Below are 25697 nucleotides of genomic sequence, written 5' to 3'. Positions count from 1 at the left end.
TATACCAGAATGTTCATTTTAAATAAAATTAACGGATGTACAATGTTGTCATTGGAACATAAAAAGCTTGCGCCGAACAATTTGTTTTTGCGTGGACTAATACGAAAACTATATGCGCTGTTTTTTATGCTGTTAAACATTTCTGAGAAATTTCTTTTATTATTTTGGTTTCTTTTGATAACGATTAGCTCAAACAGATAAGATAAGCCAAATAATCAAAGTAAATTTTGCCGAAAACACGAAGGTGAGTACAATTTTTCTCCAAAAGCATTCAAAAATATGAACATTTCCCATTTTTGTTAATTCTAGCAAACCAAAATTGTTGTTTACAATCCAAATAACTTCTAATTTACAATCCAAGAATTGAATTGTATTTGGACTCTGTCTTTTTTTGTAAGATGTTTTCACACATTTTTTAATGACTTTGAACTTTCAAAAAAGGATAACAGGTAAGGCCCAGTGGGCATTAGGTTACAAATGCCTAAAGTTGGCTTCAGTAGCCCTTTAAGATAGTGGTGCAGCTGCTGGGAAGGCCTTGAATTAAGGTTAAAAGGTCATTTTTAGAAGTTTTGAAGCCAAAAATGGCGCAATTTTTCAGCTTTTTTCATTTTTTTGAGTAAAACTCTTTTACAAGCCATTACTCCTTTTGTATGTTTGTTTTTTGCACTATATGTTATGATAGTACAAACTTAAACACTCAAAACTCTGATTTTTGATGATTTTTCAAGTTTTTGTAAAATTGGTTGTTTTTTTCACTTTTTTGATCTTAGGTGTCACTTAAAACATTATATGGCACCAAAATGGGTAACTCTATAGTCTGTAGAGACTATAGAGTTAACTGTTGAAAGAAGTGTGCATCTTTACTTTTTTTTGTCAATTTTGAATGCTTTGAAGTTAATGGGCAGATCAACACTTCCACGAGGCATCAAGATGGGTAACTGGATATTCTGTAGAGACAACTACATATTTATCAAGACAATAGTATAGCCAATATGAACTAATTCTGCAGTTGTTTGGAAATTTTTTGTCACTTTATTCAATTTTTTCCCATAGGGGACAATACGAATTTTTAGGGCTTTAAAGAGTCAGTTAGGTGGATTCAGGAGACAACGATCAGGTTTTTTAGTCTTTAATATGACGAATTTCAGCCAACTTTCAAAAAGATAAAGTCAGATGTTTTTCAAAATGTTTTTTTAGTTAAGTTTTTTGGTTAAGTGATCTACAAACCCAGTGATACTTTACATTGCCTAAATTAGTTTTACTGGACAAAATAATCACACATTGAAGTAGTTTTGGAGATAATTAGATTGAGGATTCGCGCAATTTATTATTGGGATTCGAGCAAAAAAATTTTGCCGTCTCCTGTCAAAGTTTTCGAGTTATCGATCCATAGAGGCGAATGAAACATCTTGCATGTAACGTCTTGAAGAAGCGTTAAACAATAGTTTTTATGGGAAAAAGAAATTAAAATTTGTAAATATCACAAAAAGGCCGATGAAACGTTTTAACGAAGAAAACCATCGATCTTAATTGTTTAGAGGTTAAAATTTGTCTGCAAAACGTGTATTCGGGTTATTGGATTTATCTAATTCTATAAAGTTTGGTTTTCAGGATTTTTGCTTCAAGAATTTTAGCAATGAATTTTTTTAACTGTATCTAAATTTGTGACACTCCGCTTGGTTGGCACTGTCCATATGGCCTGCCAGTTAGGTGTAATCATTAGATGTCCAATCACTTCTTTGGATTGTAGTTCAGAATTTATCCTGCTTTTTTTTATAAGTTTTTTTGACACGTTCATCCATTAATTTGAGCTTTCAAATTGAAAAAAACAGGTAAATCTGAGGGGTCATCAAGTTTGTTTAAAGGCCTCTAGATGTGTTTAGTAGTCGCTCTAGTGCTCAGAGCAGTGGAGCCACCGTGAAGGCCGTAATTTAAGGTTAAACGTTCACTTTTAGGAGTTTTCGATTAGAAAGGTGTGCAAATTCTCATGTTCTTCAGTTTTTTTTGAATCCTTTCTCTGACCAGTCTTGAATTGAGGTTTGATAAAATTGATAATGGTCTTTTACAAGATATTATTACTTTCTATGATCATTTTGAACATTTTTTGCAATTTTTTCAAGTTTTGGAAAACTTTTGATTGTTTGAGTTTTTCTGGCCCAAGGGGCCAATTAATTTCTTCTAGGATTTTACCATAAGTTAAAACATATTTTCGGGTGTCAATGGAATCAACATTGTAATATGCCAAGATTTAGCAAGTTCTTAATGTCATTTTTCATATCTTTGTAGCCCCAGGAGCAAAGGAGACACCTCCAAGGTTTGACAATATATTAGTGCATATTTTCAAGTGGTAGCGGAAGGGTTTTCAACATTTTACTAACATAAACTCTAGTGAACCACTCTAGGGTTCAATAATAAACTACCACATAGTATTCAGTTTCAGTGGAATAATTTTCAATATTTTACTATCATGCGTTCTAGCATTTTTTTCAGAACATTTGATTTTTTCTTTCTCCGAAAAGTCACATCAAGTTCCAAGTTTATCGATCTTTACAGGCCAGTTAGTTTTTCCTTAGGCTTGAAAATGTTTAACTGAATAGTTTCTATAAACATTAACTTGGGTTTGAAGATGTTAATTTTACGAAATTTTTATCATATAAAATAAACTTCATAAAACTTTTGTTTTTTTCTCTGAGCCAATCCATCTTCAATTTCTAAGTTTTTGGTCTCTCAAATGGGTCACTGGAGGGATTTGGGAGGTAGGCAAGTAAAGGTTTTCTACATATTTATATTACCAAATATAGAAATTTTCAAAAAAATTTGCAGTTTTCAATTTGTTTTAATGTTTGGTATATTTCACGAGCTTTTTTTATCCTTTGTGGTCCATGAACCCCGCTGAATTATTGAGTATGGGTTAAAGGTTTTTTTCAAGTTCTTCAAAACTCGACCTCCGGGGTAAAATCTTCATGAGTTATAGCGTTTACAAGTAATTTTTTTTTGTTCGATTTATTTGATTGTTTTTCCTTTGATTTATCAGTTTTTCCATTTTGAGGACTGTTTGAATTTTGGCTGCCATTGTTCAATCAATCTGCTGTTGAAATGCAGTAGATATAAGTTTCTTATTCACTTGTATCGGTTGTATTTTAGGGCTTGTCCTGCTAAGTTTTTTAAAGCGATATCTGCTTATATCGTGAAATGAAGCTCGAGCTATCGAAATAAAGAATGAACTATCCACAAAATGTCTTAACGCTGACATCTCAGAAAGATTTTAATTTCTCAATTGATTCCTACCGCGACCTTTATTTCCTGTTAACGTCTTATCTAAATTCGCATAACGTTCATAATTCGCTTTCTATCCATGTTTTCAACTGGTTTCTGAGGCCTCAGGTTGTAACTGTTACCCCCCCTCAATTATACCGAAATAACAGTAAGAGAAAGGTTTTTGTTTTCTTCAACACTCATCATCTCTCATCAATGTCAAAGAATGATCTGAAAAGGACAATGTTTCCGGAGAATGCATTCAAGTTCATTTCCTACGTAGCATCAGAATGGGGTTGTTGGTTTTAGCGGATTTCAACCGCCAGGCGAACCTCACAAAGTTAATGCAGCGGGTTTGTATTGACTTTTTGGACAGTTTTTATCTATTGGGTGAATTAGAAGGTGCGGGTATTGAGATCATTGCGGTAATGGTTTGTGGGGACATTCAGAGTATAAAATCTTAAATTGCATTCTCTGTTTTCGAATTATTTCTGTGTATGAGGAGTCAACTGTTTTTCGCTGAACATGGAGTTAACAATGATTCAAGGGCGAGTTGTGAATCAATTATTTTTCACTGTTGAAATACGCACATCTGATTCCGAAATTTTTTAAGTTGTTTTGGACAATTTTTGGTAATTGTTTATTCCAAGTGCTTGTTTGGAATGCGCTTTTGCTGGTTTGTGGCAGACACATTAAGGTTTTTTTGTGGTTTGTTATAAATCAAGAACCATTTTTTTGAAGTTGTATTTTTGACCTTTTAAGTTGAAAAATAATATTGTTCAAAAGTTGAGATTTAGTACAACAAAACTGGATACGAAAATTGTAATCAATGAAAAAACCTTTCTCAGCGGCTGGGCAAGATCAATCATGAAAAGCCGAATTAAAAACTCTTAATTCAGTCTGTAGGTCTCTCAACATTGCCTTTTGGGTTTTGGGTCGAGCCATCAATCACCTGCGTTGTATCATAATTGGTTTGTTGTTCCCACTCCAACTTAGTGGGGAGACAGGAACTATATAATCAAATGGTTTTTTTTGTTCAGACAATTTTGGCTGATCGATAAATTAATCGTAGAGAGCAGTGACTGTTATCTTGGCAATCACGTAAATCCTAGAGTTTGGAATTTAAAAAAATTTTTCAGAAATTCGTTTTTCAAAGGGAGTTATGGAGGTTTAAATTGTTGTGCATATTAGTTTTTATTCACATTTTCAGTAATTTTGGCAAAATTTGGCACAGTTTTTCTAATATAAGTTAAAATAAGTTACAATTTTTAACGGTGGATTTTTGATGTTGCAGTTAGAGATAAAACAGCGTTGCTGAACTGTTTGATTGGAGTTTCTTTGTCTAAAAAATTGGATAAAATTTTCAAAATTTAGAGTTTTTTTCAAAAATTGCACAAAGTAGGCCTTTTGAACCACTTTGATCGAATTTGTCGAGAGAGAAGAATTAGAAACCGGTGATATCATCTCTTTAAACTCCAAGGAAAAGCTTCGTGAAGCTCGGTGCGCTACAAAAGTCTTCTGAAGTTAAATTTTGCCGTTTTTTACAAACTTAAATAGATAATTATACAAAATGCATCATCGCTTTGCTTTTTTAATTTAATATTTGGAGTATTTCACTCAACAACTGGTCTGATTTGCAAACTTTTGGAACACTTGAATGGTTTGTTGAGCGCGCGGCAAAATCAAGGATAAGTTTGTTATTATCATGGATTCTTAGAATCGGAATTTTTTTAATTTTTGTTTTGATGCTGCATTTTTTTCAATATATTTTAATTTCTTTTTTTAAAAAAAATTAATAAATGACAAAACTTTATTTTCACGGTCCCATTAATGACAGCTCCCGTTAATGTAAAAAAGATGCCAAATGAAAATTTATTTAGTTTTCAGACAACATGATGGTTTTTATGGCTTTGAAGCAGAGTTTTATTAAAGTGAAATATTGTGTTCTGCATTCAACTGTTGTTCTTTTGCAGCATGATTACGAAGCCTACCATTCAATTATGCATATGGCTTCTCGCAGAGGCCTATGTGAGCGTGTGCCATGAATTCGTTTGTTACCTAATGCCTCTTATGTCATTGATTGTATTTGTTTAAAAGAAATTTCAGTGATTCTTTGATTTGTCAATTATTTCATATGATTTCATTTATTTTACATTTTAGCTTAATTTCATTAATTACAGGTGAAATTTTTTCTCTTAGAATACAAATTAAAATTTTGGCGGTTTGTTTTAAAAGAACGCTTTCTTGGTTTTCATATTACGAGATTTCATACAAAGTTTTGTGATTTTTAAGCATAATTGCCCATTTTTGCGGTTGGTTTTTATTTGGTAAATTCTCATCTTAATTAGCAATCTAACTGAAAAAAAATTTACAAAGTTTGTAACTGAACATATTTAATATTTGCATAACATATGGTTTTATGGGCTGCGACACCGTTTTCTTGGAGAAATTAGTAGACTGTTTAATTTTGCCCTGTTTTTATTGTTAATTTTTGTTTTCGTATGCCAAATTGTGGGTTATTAAAGGTGGCAGTGGTAGATGAACATAAGTAAACTAACTCGATATCTGATATTGGTATACCGCTAATGATTTTGTCGACTATCAAATTAAATTTTTTCAAAAAATATTAGAAATACCCTTCAATTCCTTTTGTTCTGGTTTGTGTTTTTTTCGTCTTTTACTATGTTGTATCACTTTCGTCACATAGCCCCATTATTGAAAGATCTCTCTCATGTTTTGTTGAACCAAAAAACGATTTTTCGGTTGGTTAAAAGTTTTGCATGATTTCTTCAGGGCTTAGACAATTGTTTCAGAAGAATCTTTTAAAAAGTGGAAACTTTTCAATTTTTGTGGTTCAGTTTGCTTTCATTTTGAGATAGTTGTGTTACAAAAAGACGCAAATGAAGATTGAATATTTCTTCGGTTAATATTTTATAAACTGATTGGCTTCAACACTGTGGTTTCATGAAGATGTTTGTGAAAGTGTTTTTGTTCAGCTTATATTTATTGTTATTTTATAGTCTTATGACTTTGTTTCAATAATACAGGCACCGTTAGTTTCCAAATGAATTTCAAGATAAACTGTGTACTCTTCAAATCAACAGCTTATGTTGGCTATGAATTTTGAAAAAAAATAAATTTATAAAAAAAGACAAATGATTTCTGAGATTTGCTAATGTTATTTAGGTTAACTTGGAGCTTATCATCTATATGAACAAGTCTCGTCCATTACTTATTGATCTGCTATATGCTCCTAATAAATGTTTTGTTTTCCTACGAGTTTCTTTTTTTCTTGGTACAACTAGTTTTTCTTAAAATATCCATGATTATTGCATAATTGCCCATTTTTGTAGGTTTTTTTTTCTTTCCACAGTAACACAATAATGGCGGTCCTCTGGTCATTTGAAAAAAAACGCACTCAAAATTTTTTAATTTTTTAAGTGAACATCTTAATGTTTATGGGCTGGGACATCATTTTCCTGCAAATTTTTTGTGCATTTTTTATTGCTTTTTCCTGTATTTGACGTTCTTTGTTTAGTCGTATGACATATCCTGGATAATGAAAGGTCTCAATCCTCAATTGCTCTCCACGGAGGTATAGAAGAATATCTCAATGACTTCATTTGTTGCTTGATTTTTCTAATGAGTTTGACATTAATTCTTTTCAAAAAGCTATGTTTTTTTTGAACTTTGCCCTTTTGCTCAATTCTTATCAACTTGTTACCAATTCGCTTTGAGAAAAAGTCCGTTGTTTTTTTTCCAATGTATTAGATGTTAATCTTCTTTACTATAGCTTTTATCTAATTGGTTATTAATGGTTTCAAACAATGGACAACGCGTTTTGGTTGTTAATATTATTTAACCATTTGATTTTTATCGCCGTTTTTTCTGCTAGTCATATAATGATAGTCACAGGTCTCATCGGCCCTCTAAAGCAGATTGTTTTATTCATTTAGAAGTTTGTTGAACAATATGTTGATAAGTCAATTTTATTTATCTATTACTCATTTGGTACGCAATTAACTGAAAAATGTAGATGAGCAGGGTTGGCAAATTATGTGCGAGCGCACATAACCGAGCCTCCAGTAGTGGATAAAACAGGGATACCAACCACCAGTAAAATTTGATCCTTTCTCCTAACGCTAATCGCGCATGTCGAATCGGGCCAAATTTTACTGCTTGTTGCTATCCATGTTTTATCCACTACTACATATTACCTTTATATTCATTTTAAATCTGTCATTTCTTGTCTCACTTAGTGCAATCCAATAAACAGAGTTAAGCTGGTAATTCTCCATTATCAGACGGATAGTTCGGGTTCTATCAGTGAAACTGCTTCGCAGATCCCCACTGACTCCGGTGGACGTATCCCAGATACTAGTGTAACTAGAGAGACCGTGTAAAAAGCACGTAAACAAACTTGCGAAAAAACTTAACTACAAAAAAAAAACTTGAACAAAAATTGAATGAAATATTAAAATAATAATTTTTATATATGCCCTCAATCAATATTTAATCAATATAAAACTAAAACTTTCTGTCTCACTGGGCGTAGTGGTTAAATCATCGGGTCTAGTTAAGTTGCTTTAGCAAACGGAAGGTTTGTGGTTCCTTCCTCACTAACTCCAGTGAACGTCCCGACTCTGATGAATTACTATGAAACTAAGTGAGATAAAAAAACCAAATTCACAGTAAGGTTGATCAGTGAAACTGCTTCGCAGATCCTTACTATGAGACTGTATATGGGACACACTGTGATGGTTATACAGTCAGAAACGCTGAGATCGGTGGAAACACAATGATTAGTGTTTTTCAGTATAACTAATCAGTGAAACTGCTTCGCAGATGAGACCGTGTAAAAAGCACGTAAAACCAACTTGCGAAAATTGATGTAACCACTTCGTGGATCTGTGTAACCGCTTCGTGGATAACTTGAAGAAAAAGAGCACAGTCAAAAAAAACAGATCGGTGGAAATACAGTGATCAGTGTTTTTCAGTGTAACTTGAATAAAAAACCAGCTTAACTCTTTTATAAATTTTAGGTTTGGCTATATTTATATAATATTAAGATCCTTGTGCTAAAACCCCTAATTAAGCTAAAACCCAAAGTAACAGCAAAATTTGATAATTTATTTAAAACATAAAGCAAATTTCAAAATAAGAGCGAAATCCCTCTTTTAAGAGAAAATCAATCTTTAAGAGCAAAATCGCCCCTATCGGAGTGATGCCCCAGTACAAAATCACTATTTATCACGCTTAAAGAGTGATTTCCCTCTTTTCTAACCAATTTTTACAATTATCTAAATTTTTTAATAAATTTTTATTTTTTTTTACTTTTCTATATTTTATTTCTATATTTTCTATATTTTAAATTATCTATACTCTTCAATAAATTCATATTCTCTTTTAATTTTTCTATATTGGTTCCATTATTAATAAGAAATGATACAAAAGTATATTATTTACACGAACAGTTTTCCCCAGTTTGGGTAATAGCTCTTCGAGGATTTGAAATTTCTACTAAATCCTCTAGTTATTTCTACATCTGGATGTTGTTTCCTTACATGAGCTCTTGTCCCATCATATCTCACAACAGAAGGACAATATAGGCAATTAACTTTAGCTGAAGTACAATTTCTACATGTATACTTACTCTCATCATAATCAGTTAGTGGTTTTACAGAATTACATTTATTACAATTTCTAGTTAAAACTTTGGTGTTAAAGTTAGAGTTAGAGTTAGAGCTAATGCTAGAGTTAGAGGTAGAGTTATAGTTAGAGTTAGATTTAATGCTAGAGCTAGAGTTATATCCAGATTCATCTTTAAAAGAACAATCAGTTTTCATACAAATACAATTTAATGTTTTATCACCACATGCACATTTACTAATTTTATCTTTATCATATATTGAATAATGAAAAGCGAAATTAAAAGGGAGTCTACATTTATGTTTACCCTCTAAACAATTTATAACCATTTATAATTGGCCAAATTTCAATTACACCCATCATATTTAGCCAATATCTCAATTAAATCTTTGGTATTATCTTTAGATAGGCTACACCTAGCTAAATATTCCTTCCCTGTCGTTTTGAGTGTATTAGTTTTATATCTTCTATCTAAAATCTCTTTAAGGTCTAATTCTTTTTCATCTCTAACAAAATTTATAATTTCTTCTTTATATTCTTCATTATTTCCATATAGTCTGTATAAATACTTTCGTCCCTCTTTATTTAAAATTCCATCTTCTTTTTTAATATATTCTCTTTGTAGCTTTTCAATAAACTGTTTTCTTTGCTCTTCTTCCCCATATCCAAAATGGTTAAACATGGACGAAGTCCCATTAACCAATGTACTTGCTCTGTTTAATATATTACGTCCACTCGTTGCCACATGTCCAGCAGTTTTTACTGTTGTATCGGGACTCATATAATTATATATCATACAACTTGTACCTATAATTCCTAAAATGGTTGATGCTAACCTAAAACCATCAGCTTTAACCATTTCTTGTGTTAAAACATAATTTTGAATTTTAATACCTTTTAATGTAAGAAGTTTATTAAAAAAGAACTGATAATTGTCATGATTAAAAGTATTTCTATCTGCAGCAATTATCATGAGTGGTTTCATTTGTGCTATAGACCTTTTTTTGTTTTCACTTTTTTAATTTATCTTTTAAACTAAGAGCTTTTACATCAAGGAAACCAACTCTCGAGTCATATATCATAGTTCTGTTCTTATCAATAATAATAAAAGTATTCTCTTTCCTATTATATTTAATTATACCATAACGAAGTTCATCTGACATCCCATCTGTAGAATTATAATAGTTACTACTTAACTCATTAATTGTTATATTGAAGTTATGTTCACATTTGTATATTTCATTAAAATTTTATGTATTTCATTTAAAATAAATATATCAGCTCCATTATAAGTTGTTAAATAAATAGTATCACAACTCATTCTTGCTTTATTAGTTATATGAGCTGGTTTAGGACACATTACAATCATTTGAATATTATAATGTCTTCCTTCTGTGAAATAATAAGCGATATCCTTATTTAACTTATCACCCATATCATCGAGAACAATTACACTATCTTTGAATTTAGACCTTTTTTTTATATGATCATATTTATATCACATGTATTAAACCCAATATAAAACTCAGCAGTCTCAAGATCTATATAATCTCTATCATCTTTACATACTATGATTATATTTTTAGCTTGATCTTGGTCTTGGTTTTGATTTTGGTTTTGATTGGTGTAACCGTTTCGCGGATCTAAGTATAACTTTATGTATTGTCTAATAAAATATGTTTTGCCTGTACCAGTTCCGCCATAAACAATAGTATGTAATGGTGACTTTTCATATTCAAATCTAACTAGACTCCTATTCAAAAATCCACCAAAGTTTTCTTCTAGTTTTGTATATTTACTTGGTATTGAATCATATATTATATAACAAATTCCAATTATGAAAATAAAAATTATAACTGCGCTACCTGTCTTCATTTTTATACCTATTTAAAATGATTATGCTAACTTTTGAGGAATTTAATAATAAATTTAATATTGATATTGAAGCTATGAGTGATATCAGAAAAAAGATATAGGAAAGGGTATAAGTCTAACAAAAATCGAAATTGTAATGAGAGATCAAACTCCAGATAACACAAGTGAACCTAACGTCAACATTATTGTGAACCTACATCGAATTGATGGTACGCATTGGGTTTAATTATAAGAAGATAAGGTGGCCTGTGTATTACTTGGTGTTTTGGTGATAATTTTGGTGTTGAGAACCCACATTATTTTTCAAAGAATATGTTGATCTAGGCTCTAATGAAAGAATACAACAATATGATGAATCTTATTGTGGGGCTTATTGTTTATATATGGTGTGTCTTACTGATAGAGGATTTCGAGTTAAGAGTGCTTTAAATTTTCTAGTTAATCAATGTAAATATCCAGGAATATATAATGAGTGTTTTTGTTTAGGTTGTAGTAAAGATAATGATAATGTTAATGATAATGTTAATGATAATGTTAATGATAATGTTAATGATAATGATAATGTTAAGGATAATGTTAAAGATAATGATAATGATAAGGATAAAGATAATGATAGTGTTAAAGATAATGTTAATGATAAAGATAATGATCTACGAAGTAGCTTTAATAATAATGATAATGATAATGTTAATGATAATGATAATGATCTACGAAGTAGCTTTGCTAATAATGTTAATGATAATGATAACGATCTACGACGTAGCTTTGCAAATAATGATAATGTTAATGATAATGATAATGTTAATGATAATTTTAATTTTATATATCTATTTGATGAAAAACATCAAAGGGGTAAACCTAACAACAAAGAGAATCCGCGAACAGACTCCGTCTGTGGTAAACCAAGCAGTTACACTGATCCTAGTAACATTTTCTCTGTAAACATAAATGAAGATCTACAATCATGGCAAAATGATGATAATATAATTACTGATGCTACACTCCCAGAGAACTTTAGACGTATAATATCTGGTCCCAGTCAATGTGGTAAGACATTCTTATTAAAAAAATTGATTCTGGCTAAAATATACTTTGATGAGCTATACATCATTGGTCCTACTGGTGCTCAATATGAAGGTGTAGAGAGAATAAACGATAGAGCAGATGGTGAGTTTGTTAAAGATATAAAAGGTTTACCCTCTCCCGATCAACTACCCAAAGACCTAAAGAAACTAATGATATTCGATGATGTTAGAGCCAAAGAACCGGTCATCAATAAATACTTTTGTAGGGGTAGACATAATGATTGCAAAAAGATTTATTTTAATCAAAATCTATTCACAATAGATAGACAGAGTTTTAGAGAGAATTGTAATCTATTTATTTTATTTGAACAAAGAGCTAAAGTCCTCATATCTATTTATCAAGATTTCGTTAATAATGTTGAACTTAGTTATAATGATTTTGCTAATATATGTAATAAGGTATTGAAAGAGCCTTATAATTATATTGTCATTGATATAACTAAAAATAAAAATATTAATGTTAAACTAATAATTAATTGGGATCGGAGAGTTTTGTAGTTTAGTCTGGGATTAAGTTTAAGTTTATATCTAGACTAGATCAACGATGTTTCTGGTTACACCAGATGGCGCTTCGCCCAGCTGACTACGTCAGATGTAAAGTAAAACTTAATACATCACCATTAAAGTCTATAGGTCTTTCATGCTCATCTTTAAAATGAAACTCCATATATTCTATTCTATCTTTAGTTACAACTTGATATAAGATATTAGTTGGTATAATAACTATCAAGTAACCTGGTGGTTCTGTTAGATTAATTATCTTTAGCTCCTGATATAATATTGCAATGAAGGTTAATTGTAATGAAACCCATGATATCAATAATTTTATTTGTAGTATACTTACCTCTTCGCCAAGCTGACTACGTCAGATGTAAAGTAAAACGTAATACATCACCATTAGAGTCTATAGGTCTTCCATGCTCATCTTTAAAATGAAACTCCATATATTCTATTCTATCTTTAGTTACAATTTGATATAAGATAATAGTTGGTATAATAATTATCAAGTAACCTGGTGGTTCTGTTAGGGTAAAAAGATATAGTATGTCTGTGTTATTCCCATTGTCTTTAACACCAGATATCACATTACAATGAATGTTAATTGTACTAAAACCCATAATATCAACAATTTTCTGAGATGTATAATTAGCTTGTTCATATACTATTTTTTTAAAGACCAGTAATGGGGCTATTGATTTTTCTATGTCAAAGTTAATTGCACCTTGTTTTATTTCCATTAAACTTTTCATTGTATTCTTATCAGGTTCTATTATAACATTACCATTAGTTTCTTCTTTTTTTAATTCTGCTATTTCGATTAATTCGTATGCACCTGGTATAACAGCTGAAATACGGGTATCTGACCATGTTTCACCTTGGGTATCATGTAAGAATTGATTGTTCCTTCTGTTCACATTAAACACCGATTTATAAACAGATAATCTAAATAAACTTAATTTTGATGAGTTAAGTATAGGTTCACTAAAGTTAAATTTTTCTGTTGGCTTTATCATTCTAAAGTGAAGTGTATGCTCTTCTTCAGTTTTAGTTAGAGTTTTATGTATCTTTTATAGTTCAAATAGAATTAAGTTGTCAGTGAGTTTTTATATTCAAATATTAGATTATATTTATAGTTATAATTATAGCTTTGGTTATAGTCATAGTTATAGTTATAATTATAGTTACAGTTATAGTTAAAGTTAAATTTTTGGATTTTAAAAATGAACTTTAATTTGGATACAACTTATGGTTATAATACTGATATACACAAAAGTAAGATTATAAAATATAAACCTAATAATCTAGCAACAATGAATACGGTTAATACTAATATTAAGATCATTCTCAATAGAGAAGTGAATCATTTAAAATTGCGTGATTCATACCTAGAGATAGAGTTTGTTGTATCAGATGATGCTGGTGGGGTATTTGCTAATAATGCTAATATCAGATTAGTTAATTATAGTATGATGGCCTTGTATGGTTCAGTTAAGCTTGGAATTAGTGGTGGTAGAACTATTGAATATATAGATCATTGCCATTTTAATCTATTGATGTATAAGTTATTAACTAGTACTGATGATGAATATGAGAGTGGTTTTGTTAGAAATCAAGGTAATAGAGATAGTCAACTTAAAGGTGACCATATTGCTGCAGAACGAGGTCATATGTATATGATGACTAAGATGAGTGATCTGTTTGGTTTTGTAAATGATTTAGAAAAGATTATAAATGGCTTAGGACTTAAACTAATATTAAAAAGAAATAATAATGATAGAGCTCTATTTAGAGTTAATGCTGGTGCTGATGCAGTTGGTAATGATGATAATATAGATATTAGAGATATATCATGGTGTGTGCGCAGTATTGATCCTAGTAATGACAATAGAATTATTGTGCAAAAGGGTTTAAGTAAAAAGAATAATGTAGAATTTAGTTATTAAGAAAGAAAGACATTTTATAAGAACTTACTCAATGCTATTAACTTCTTTTTTGATCTAAGTATGGAAAATGTTATGGAAAGACCACAATATATAATAGTTGGTTTTGAAAATAATATTGTTAATGAACAAACTCATGATGCAAGTACATTTGATATAATGAATGTTACTGAATGTTATTGTAAGATTGGTAGTGAATTTTATCCCGAGGATAGAATGAATATTAATTATTGTACCAATAATTATAATGAGGCGTTTAAAGAGATTATTAATTTTAATAAAGATTATAATGGGCTACCACATAATATAAAACCATATATAAATCACAGAACATTCAAAAAGTAGTTATAGAATATATCTATTCGATTCTAGATATCAAAGTGATCATATAGGTCCACAACCAATACAACCTAATTTTGAATTTAGTGCTGCAGTTGCAGATGTTATATGTAATGCATTAGTATTAACTAGAAAAGTTATTAGTGTTAATAGTGATGGTAATAAGATGGTTGATATTATATCTTAGGCCTAGTTATAGTCATTGTTATAGTTATAGTCATTGTTATAGTTATTGTCATTGTTATAATTATGGTGAAACATGGGCAAAGCCCCACAGCTCTAAACTATTTCTTACATGTCTTAACAAAATCCTTAGCATAAATAATATCTAATTTGTTTTTATTCTCTTGAGATAGACCCTCAGCTTCAAGCTTTGTCCTAGGCTTAGTCTTCGAGCTTCGAACCCGTTGTCTTAGGGTTAGGTTTAACAACAAAGAGATTATACTTTTTAACTTCCTTTATTTTTTATATATAGAAATGAGTCTTTTACAGAAATTTAAAACTAATTCATATTGTGTTGGTGGTAGACATTATAGTAGTACTTACAACATAAGAGGTTTTATGACTTCAAAAGGTACTAAGATGTCAACGGGTAATTGTGTTAAGTGTAAGAGAAATAAGTCAATGACTGTTAGTGATGCAACAATAGAAGCTGAGGGATTGAAAGATTTCTTTAGAAGTGTTAGTAAAGCTACGGTCGACTTTGGAAAGAAAATTGCTACTAATCCAGTAAGAGCATTAGAAGTAGCAAGTAAAAGAAATAGCAAAGAAAAGATAATTTAGTTATGGCTAAGGCTAAGGTTAAGACTAAGACTATAGTTTCAATTATAGCTTTAACCTTACCGATCTGCGAAGCAGGTTCCCTGATCGGTGTAACCGCTTCGCGGATAAACATTAATACTAATATTGTTATTACTAAAAACTGATAGCTTTAATCTAAAAAAACACTTAACTTATTTTTCTTGTTCTTCTTATATTCTTCATATACCTTGATTAATTCATTATATTCATCTTTATCTATTTCATTACCTTTCATTGATTTAGTATATATTTTATTAAATTGTCGTTAAACTGTTTACTTAAAATATATATTTGTGAATACTTTATAATTTTATTTCTTATTTTATTATTAATTGTTTTTGATAGTGAACCACAAACAGTTGCTGTAGCAAAAGCTGTTGGTATAGAATAAGGTAATCCTATACCTGTTAATGCAACTGATGTTGTTGTTGCCGTTGTTGCCATTGACGATAATAGTATTTCTGTTGTCTCAGCTACGTTATTATAATTTTTATATCTACTTAACTTCTTATTATAGTTATTAGTTTCAGTTTCATAATAATTTCTAATATCTTTTATAATATTAATATTGTTGTTAAATTTATTATTAGCTTTAATCTTTTCATTTTTCTGTTTCTCAGACGCTTCGCGGATTAATCCTTCTGATACTGATGACAAATCTGGATATAGTAATCTCTCACTCGGTGCTGTTGGATTGGTCATGGACTCCGTCACAGCTTTGCTTATTTTCATTAGTAAAAAATCTTTCTATTTCTTTCAATATATCTTCTTGTTTAAAACCATAATGCATCTCAAGTCTTGCTTGCTCTTTATTATCAACTAATGTTATTTTTAAAAGTATAGCATTTATATATAGTACTATAAATTCTTAAGAGATTTGTTGTATTCTTTCATTTCTCTTAGACGGTTAGTAAACATATCATCTAAATGTATGTTAGTAATATTTTGATTAAACTTATAATTGTCAAATTCTTGTTTTAATTGATTATATTTAGAGATAGTATCAGCAGCAAATTCATTACAAAACTGAACAGTATTTGTGACTTCATTTGCTGATTCAATAAACTCATTAATTAGTTCATCATTAACTCTTGTTGTAATTTTATAGGTATCCTTCATATCAATATTGTCATTATCTTCTAGGATAAACCCACGAGCCTTACTTAGTGTTAAGTTGTTTGTTGATCTTGATGTTGATCCGAGAAGCGGGTTCCCCGATTGGTGTTAGGCCTGATTGAATCTGTTTCTTGTCATTATTTTTATTAAGAAAAATATTTAATGATTCTAAAACTTTATTATTGGATTCAAAGTCAAGCTCGGATTTTAATAATTCCTGTTCGTAAGATTTACCTTCTATTATCTCTCCATTCATGTCTTCTAACTTATATGTTAGTGGTTGTGTGTTTAAAATTTCATTAACTTTAAATAGTTCTCTATTCCAATTAGAAGTGTAACCTTTAGAAAAGATATTATGTTTATCTGCATTTCTAACATAATCACCAAGTTTAAATTTTGGTTCAATCTTAGTAGAAGTAGATATAATATATCTAACTTCATCAGGATTATTAGAAGCGTCAATTGGTGTCATATTAATTGTTGAATGAATGTTATTGTTATATGTTATGACTGCATCATTTAATAGATTTACACATTTACCATCACCATTGATGAAAATTGGTTTCATAATTATGTGTAATAATGTTCTATTAAATCTCTCTATAAACACAGCCATTAAACCACTATAAGAAGAATATAGTTTTGTTTCATATTCTTTATGTAAATATTTAAATGTTTTATTGTAAAACTCACTACCTCTGTCTACCCATAACTTTTCTGTTTTTCTATTTTCAGAGCCACCCTGTGGATGTTCACTTAATACTTTTTTAAAACCATTAGTTATAGATAAACCAGATTTATTCTTTAATGGAATAGCTTATGCATATTTTGTTAATATATCTGTAAGAGTTAATATAAACATATAATTATTATTGTATTTACATAGAGATGACTTTTCAATTAAATCAGCTGACCATGTTTTATCTTTATATAATGGTATTATTCCTTCTCTTCTCAACTTTGTTATTTGAGGACTGAATACTTTTTTAGCTAATAGTTGTTGTTGTTGTTGTTGTTGTTGTTGTTTTTCCATCATTATTTATTTACCATAGTTAAAAACAAAATTATCTAGTTGCTCTTGATTAATAATATTCATAGATAATAGTTGCATAGATATATCTAGCATTTCATCATATAATCCATCATGACCAGCTTTTGTTTCTAGTATTAATAATTCTTATCTTCCTACTAAACCATTTAAATGGCAACTTCGTTGATTGTTGGGGTCAGTCTTAGTAAGACCATTAGCTTCTATTTGTTTATCAGTCTCATAATCAGTTTTTTCTTGTTCTTCTTCTTCTTCTTCTACCCCTTGTTCATAGTCACTAGTATCACGATTATATAAATATTTTTCACTAGAGTTTAATATTGATGTAACTTGAGAAGTGGGTTCACCGATAGTAGAAAACATTCTTCTTATAAGTTTTGATCTATTACCTTTAGCATCTCCTCTTTGTTTATAACCGATATCCCTTAGAAATTGTTTTATTTTGTCTTCATCACCTTTTATGTCTTTTTTGGTTACATTTTATTAGTAACAAAATCAAAAAGCCCTTAGAAAAATCATAGACGTTACCTTTCACTTTTAAACCATCAGGGACTAGAGATACATCTACACCATTTATTTTAAATGTGTTTGAATTCGCATCAACTGATATTAATTGGAATTGATTATTTGTTTGTTTACCCATTTCTATCAAAATAGCAATTATATCATTGTCTACAGTAAATGTTTTACCTTTATCATCTTTTAATGTTACAGCTCGATCATCAAAAGAGTTGCTTTGTTGTTGGGGGTCTAAGGCTTTTAAAACATTTGTGTTATAGGCTAATGCTTCTAATGTTTGGTTTTGAAGAGTTTGCCATGCTTCGCTGTTTGTATTTAAAGTTTTGGTTAAAGGATCAAATAAATCTTCCATGTCACCATAACATTCTTGTTGTCTTAATTTTTCTTCTAATCTAGTTCTTCTGTTTTGTTTTTCTAGATTATTTAATTTTATAAGAGTTTCTTGTTTAGTCATTTTTTATGATTATAATAAATCATTACATAGTGTATTTGCAGCAAGGATTAACTTTCTATCATCATTAATGGTTAGCTCTTTAATAATATTTATAAGTAGGTCTTTGTCTCCATCTAATGATGCATTCTTAATCGGGGAACCTGCTTCGCAGATTTTATTTTCCAGATCTCTTTTGAATAGATATAGGTTCTCACTCATCATGAGGATAGCTTTTATTGTTAATTACATAAAATCTATTATTATCGAATGTGTTTTAACTAATCTTACTTGTTTTTGTTGTTGTCATCTTATCACCAACTTTTTGAATTCTAAATTCTTCTACAGTTCTCTCTGTGTTATACATTATTGCATTATAATACTGCTCATGTTTAGCATTGTTACAATTTTTTATTCCTTACTCTTTAGTTTTATTTGGGTAGCATTTGAAGCCATATGTCTTTGGTGTTAGGGCCACAAATTCTTCTATGATATTACTTCCCATTTCATGTTTGAATTTACCAGGGACTTTATTATTAGTTTTGATGGGTGGCTCTACATTGGACAGATCCATGTGCTCGTCACTAAATTTTCCTTCAGTATGACTTAATACAAAAATATCAGTATCCATATAGTCCAGTTTTAGGTCTTTGAGAGATGATTGAAGAGTATTTTAGAATACATCATACATGTGTAATTTACTTAATTCTAAGATAGTAACACCTACATATACTGGAGAATCATATTCTATTTTTTTCATTATATATTCAATTTGGCTATAATCCTTATATCTAGATATAATCTTAAATGTTGGTTTACTTATACTTTTCTTTATCTTTTCTTCATCATGTAAGAACTTACTTTGAAGGAAGTGTAGGGGATTCATGCACATTCTTCCATATAGGGTGTTGTTCATTTATTTCTTTACATTCTTCTCTGCTACAGTTTTAGCTGTTGCTCTTTTATTTATATTGTTTTGTATATAATCTCTACATATATAATCTTGTTTAAATTTATTTACTCTATGTATTTTTGTTACTTTTACTCTCATCTTAACATAGAACTTCAACATCCTATAATGAACCATGTATTCTGTTTTGTTTTTTTGGTCTAGGATTAATTTATCTGTTTTTGTTTTACTTTTCTCTCTTTCTCGGTATCCCAATTCATTATCAATTATCTTTCCGTTATTGGGCATTAGTGCTAGTTGCTCTGTTCTATCTTTACAACTATTAGTATAATCAATATCACAATATATATAGTAACCGTGATCACTATCATCTGGAGTCTTTATTATATAATCTGGAGATGTAGTAGTAAACTCGAAATCCTTATAATGTAGCTTTTGCATCATTGCATAGCCGTATAGTTATTCGCGTCTATGTTCCAGATCTGCGATACCCTCAGGTCATCCGTGAAACGGCTTTGCCGATGCTTCGTCATTTTACTTCCATTACTATTGTTGACTATCCTATCACCCATTATACCGCATATGCTACCTCTCTTTGCTTCAACAAAATCATCTAGCATTTGTTTATCTTGTAATGTATCTAATGAAACACCGCTTGACATTAACCAACAATCAAAACTATAACCCGGGAGACTAACGTAATGTAGTGGGTTGAGTCCAAATTCTTTCACACTTAATTTGACATATTCATTCATGCAGTAGTCTAATATTTCCACATCATTCTGTAACTACTCTATAGTTAGATCTTTACCAGTTTTATGACTGTTGTCTTTATTAAAGCTATCGACTTCTTCTTGTGTTGTTAACTTATTAGATAGAGAGGATTTGAAGTTTTCTTTACTTAGATCTCCTATAACTTCTTGGCATAGCAACAAGCACTAAAATTTGGCCCGATTCGAAATGCGCGATTAGCGTTAGGAGAAAGGGTCAAATTTTACTGGTGGTTGGTGTCCCTGTTTTATCCACTGCTGCCTCCTTGTTTTGATCTATAACTCATAAGTTTTGATCTATTACCTTTAGTATCTCCTCTTTGTTTATAACCGATATCCCTTAGAAATTGTTTTATTTTAGAAATTGTCTTCATCAACTTTTATGTCTTTTTTGGTTACATCTTTATTAGTAACAAAATCGAAAAGCCCTTAGAAAAATCATAGACGTTACCTTTCATTTTTAAACCATCAGGGACTAGAGATACATCTACACCATTTATTTTAAATGTGTTTGAATTCGCATCAACTGATATTAATTGGAATTGATTATTTGTTTGTTTACCCATTTCTATCAAAATAGCAATCATATCATTGTCTACAGTAAATGTTTTACCTTTATCATCTTTTAATGTTACAGCTCGATCATCAAGAGAGTTGCTTTGTAGTTGGGGGTCTAAGGCTTTTAAAACATTTGTGTTATAGGCTAATGCTTCTAATGTTTGGTTTTGAAGAGTTTGCCATGCTTCGCTGTTTGTATTTAAAGTTTTGGTTAAAGGATCAAATAAATCTTCCATGTCACCATAACATTCTTGTTGTCTTAATTTTTCTTCTAATCTAGTTCTTCTGTTTTGTTTTTCTAGATTATTTAATTTTATAAGAGTTTCTTAATTAGTCATTTTTTATGATTATAATAAATCATTATATAGTGTATTTGCTGCAAGGATTAACTTTCTATCATCATTAATGGTTAGCTCTTTAATAATATTTATAAGTAGGTCTTTGTCTCCATCTAATGATGCATTCTTAATCGGGGAACCTGCTTCGAAGGTTTTATTTTCCAGATCTCTTTTGAATAGATATAGGTTCTCACTCATCATGAGGATAGCTTTTATTGTTAATTACATAAAATCTATTATTATCGAATGTGTTTTAACTAATCTTACTTGTTTTTGTTGTCATCTTATCACCAACTTTTTGTATTCTACATTCTTCTACAGTTCTCTCTGTGTTATACATTATTGCATTATAATACTGCTCATGTTTAGCATTGTTACAATTTTTTATTCCTTACTCTTTAGTTTTATTTGGGTAGCATTTGAAGCCATATGTCTTTGGTGTTAGGGCCACAAACTCTTCTATGATATTACTTCCCATTTCATGTTTGAATTTACCAGGGACTTTATTATTAGTTTTGATGGGTGGCTCCACATTGGACAGATCCATGTGCTCGTCACTAAATTTTCCTTCAGTATGACTTAATACAAAAATATCAGTATCCATATAGTCCAGTTTTAGGTCTTTGAGAGATGATTGAAGAATATTTTAGAATACATCATACATGTGTAATTTACTTAATTCTAAGATAGTAACACCTACATATACTGGAGAATCATATTCTATTTTTTTCATTATATATTCAATTTGGCTATAATCCTTATATCTAGATATAATCTTAAATGTTGGTTTACTTATACTTTTCTTTATCTTTTCTTCATCATGTAAGAAATTACTTTGAAGGAAGTGTAGGGGATTCATGCACATTCTTCCATATAGGGTGTTGTTCATTTATTTCCTTACATTCTTCTCTGCTACAGTTTTAGCTGTTGCTCTTTTATTTATATTGTTTTGTATATAATCTCTACATATATAATCTTGTTAAAATTTATTTACTCTATGTTTTTTTGTTACTTTTACTCCCATCTTAACATAGAACTTCAACATCCTATAATGAACCATGTATTCTGTTTTGTTTTTTTTTTGGTCTAGGATTAATTTATCTGTTTTTGTTTTACTTTTCTCTCTTTTTCGGTATCCCAATTCATTATCAATTATCTTTCGGTTATTGGGCATTAGTGCTAGTTGCTCTGTTCTATCTTTACAACTATTAGTATAATCAATATCACAATATATATAGTAACCGTGATCACTATCATCTGGAGTCTTTATTATATAATCTGGAGATGTAGTAGTAAACTCGAAATCCTTATAATGTAGCTTTTGCATCATTGCATAGCCGTATAGTTATTCGCGTCTATGTACCAGATCTGCGATACCCTCAGGTCATCCGTGAAACGGCTTTGCCGATGCTTCGTCCTTTTACTTCCATTACTATTGTTGACTATCCTATCACCCATTATACCGCATATGCTACCTCTCTTTGCTTCAACAAAATCATCTAGCATTTGTTTATCTTGTAATGTATCTAATGAAACACCGCTTGACATTAACCAACAATCAAAACTATAACCCGGGAGACTAACGTAATGTAGTGGGTTGAGTCCAAATTCTTTCACACTTATTTTGACATATTCATTCATGCAGTAGTCTAATATTTCCACATCATTCTGTAACTACTCTATAGTTAGATCTTTACCAGTTTTATGACTGTTGTCTTTATTAAAGCTATCGACTTCTTCTTGTGCTGTTAACTTATTAGATAGAGAGGATTTGAAGTTTTCTTTACTTAGATCACCTATAACTTCTTGGCATAGCAACAAGCACTAAAATTTGGCCCGATTCGAAATGCGCGATTAGCGTTAGGAGAAAGGGTCAAATTTTACTGGTGGTTGGTGTCCCTGTTTTATCCACTGCTGCCTCCTTGTTGGAAATTTAGGCTTCTTTTGAACATTGGAATACCATTCCTAAAATCAAATAAGTTATTCCGATAATATTCCCGGATCCCTTAAGTCCCTTTAAAGGTGATTTATTGCTTTTTTACTTAGTTTAGAAAACGCTACGCCAAAGCTATTGTGTTGCAATCTTTATGATCTTTGTGTTGTTTGTCCTTCTTAGACACAATGTTTGGTTTAAGCTGTTTGTACAAAATCCCAATTTGTTTTTACTAGAATTGACCTTTTTTGATTGTTCAATTAAATTTAGTTTACCTGTTGAGCACAGGTTTTAATTTCGGGCAACTTTGAGCTAAAATTGATATTACTTAAATGATGTAGTAGCATTTAGCCTACTTTGCATATTTGTGTTACTGCATATTTGTGTTCATCACCGTAATTTACGAAGTAGTTATTCACTAACGAAGCGGTATATTTTTGACCAAATAAATTAAAGAATTTATCGAAAGCAGGTTTAAATTGGATATCACACGTTGAAAAGTCAACAACTTTGCATTGGGAAGAAAAATGGTAGCTTCAGATGTGTCTAAGGGATATTGGAAACACTAGTTGTCTTTGTGGAAAGAATTATACACATCCAGTTTGTGACTGAAATATTCAAAGTGAAACAATATTATAGGTATCTAGGTATCTAGAATGCCAGTATAATTTTTAACAAACAGTTGATTTATTTAATCAATGATTTGTTTAAACTTAACAGTTTGTGTAAAAGCGTTCGATCTCTTTACGAAATTAGAAACTCAGTCCCGCTAAGCACATAGCAAATGCTCTCTCTAATTACAGTTACGTGGCGATTATGCTTTACCCGAACAACAGATCCTCGAATTCAACTGGCAGATAAACTGGAGAATAAAAGTGAATTATGAAAAAAATGGTTTTAAGATTAGAAATAACTAGATAATCATTCACTAAATTTATGTAAATCTATAAATTTTTTCACTTTTCTTAAAAAAATTTTACCGTGTCTGCTGCTAAGATGTATCAAAAATTGTGGTTTTTTTACGTCTTTTAAATAAACTGATTTCTATTATCATTAGTTTTCTGCTTTTTGCTGTATTAGTAAACTAACTGTCATTGGTCTCATTATTAAAACTATAAATAATTTCCTTTTTGCAGAATCATTGAGATGATCGCCAAGTTTATGTAAACTAGGCGTTTTTTCATTTCATATTATGCTGTTTATTTTTTGTTCACAGGATCTTAAATTGAAGCAAAATGTCTGACAGTGGAAAAGAACTGGTTTTGTCAAAGCCAGCGATTATAGCACTTGAAGGTGCCTCATTGGTCGGCTTAATAATCAGATGGTGGACTGGGGTGTTGACAACACCACAGTTGCTCAAGGAAATAGCAAACATGTGTAGTCGAATTTATGACAGATTTTTTGGAGTATCAAAAGAGTTAGCGCTGAAGAATGCCTACAAAGAACTGTCGCTTCCACAGGGCACAAAAGATAGAAGTGAAATAACGAAGAGATACAATCAGCTTGTTCTAATTCATCATCCTGACAAAGGTGGTGATAAAGATAAGTTTGATGAAATAACCGTCGCCAGGGACACAATTCTGGCTAGTTTGTCCGGATGATTTCAAATCTGATAATCGAACTGAAGTAAAGAACCTGTAAATTGATTTTAAGAGTAATTATTCCACATTTGTTTTATGGAAAAATCTTTTTAATCTCTACTCATTCATTTTCAGCTATTCTCTGCGATAATAAATGTTTACGAAACTTGTTTTCATGGAGAATTTTACCTCAAAATTATTAGCAGACAAAACCCTAAGAATTTTAAATATTGGTTGAAAAACTGTTTGGCATAAGAATGAAATAGCATATTTTTAAGCCTTTCCTGCCATCTGTATATGATAGTCATTCTGCTCCAAAGTATTTCATTTGTAGAAATTTATGAAGAAATGCATTAACATTTATTTTTTGTTGTTTGTTTTTTGTTTTGTTGATGACTTTCCATGCTCCCTATCAACATTTTTTTGGAAGGTTAGTTGGTTAGGACATAGAAACAATCTCTGGCTGGCTTTACATAGAAAAATTCCATTGCTTGAGGAGATTGAGTTGATTGTAGATTGCTGAAAAATTTGAAACAATTAGTGGTAAGCAAACGCGGTGGTAGCTTTTTTTTGAAATACTGATCGCGCTGCTGAAGCTTAAGCAGCACAGAGCTTCAAACATTGCGCGGGCTGTGTTGGAAAAACTAGAATTTACTTCAATGGCTGTATCAGACTTTTTTTAATCGCCCTTCTGTTTACAGGTGATTATCTATTATGTGTATAAAATTTGTGTTAAATTGCTTTTCTGTTGTTCTAGGGTTTCAGCGTGTTTCAGCGTGTTGTCGAAGTGGAACCTTTCGGTCACCGCAAGTTCCAAACTTTGCCTGATCGCTATTACGGATGGCTATAGCTATCTTACCAAAATTTTGTAACTGCGAAATGTGAGCGTTTGTTTTCGATCACGACTGAGCCGGGGCAACTTCTTCATAAAGTCGTTCAACTCTGTTCTAAACCCATTTAGTCCTCTCTTTTGTGTCTAAATTAAAATGTGTGGAATGGGAGCGGAATGAGTTGGAACTCATTTCTTGAATAAGATTAACGTGGTTCAAC

The 25697-nt window shown here is 30.6% G+C and overlaps 1 protein-coding gene across 1 annotated transcript; it reads left to right on the top strand.

Annotated features, from left to right (window-relative positions):
* The first annotated feature begins 111 nt into the window (after positions 1-111).
* On the top strand, positions 112-24817 carry LOC142336885 (uncharacterized). The gene is made up of 2 exons (XM_075385851.1): positions 112-244; positions 24284-24817. The coding sequence occupies exon 2, from the start codon at positions 24303-24305 to the stop codon at positions 24666-24668; it is 366 nt and encodes a 121-aa protein (XP_075241966.1). The 5' UTR covers positions 112-244; positions 24284-24302; the 3' UTR covers positions 24669-24817.
* The last annotated feature ends 880 nt before the right edge of the window (positions 24818-25697 follow it).

Source organism: Convolutriloba macropyga, chromosome 3 (assembly GCF_964194025.1).
Source record: "Convolutriloba macropyga chromosome 3, txConMacr16.3, whole genome shotgun sequence".
In the NCBI taxonomy this organism is placed as follows: domain Eukaryota; kingdom Metazoa; phylum Xenacoelomorpha; order Acoela; family Convolutidae; genus Convolutriloba; species Convolutriloba macropyga.
This window is presented reverse-complemented; position numbering and strand designations above follow the sequence as displayed.

Coding starts and splice junctions, on each gene's coding strand:
- LOC142336885 (XM_075385851.1), top strand. CDS start 24,303: ATGTCTGACAGTGGAAAAGAACTGGTTTTGTCAAAGCCAGCGATTATA.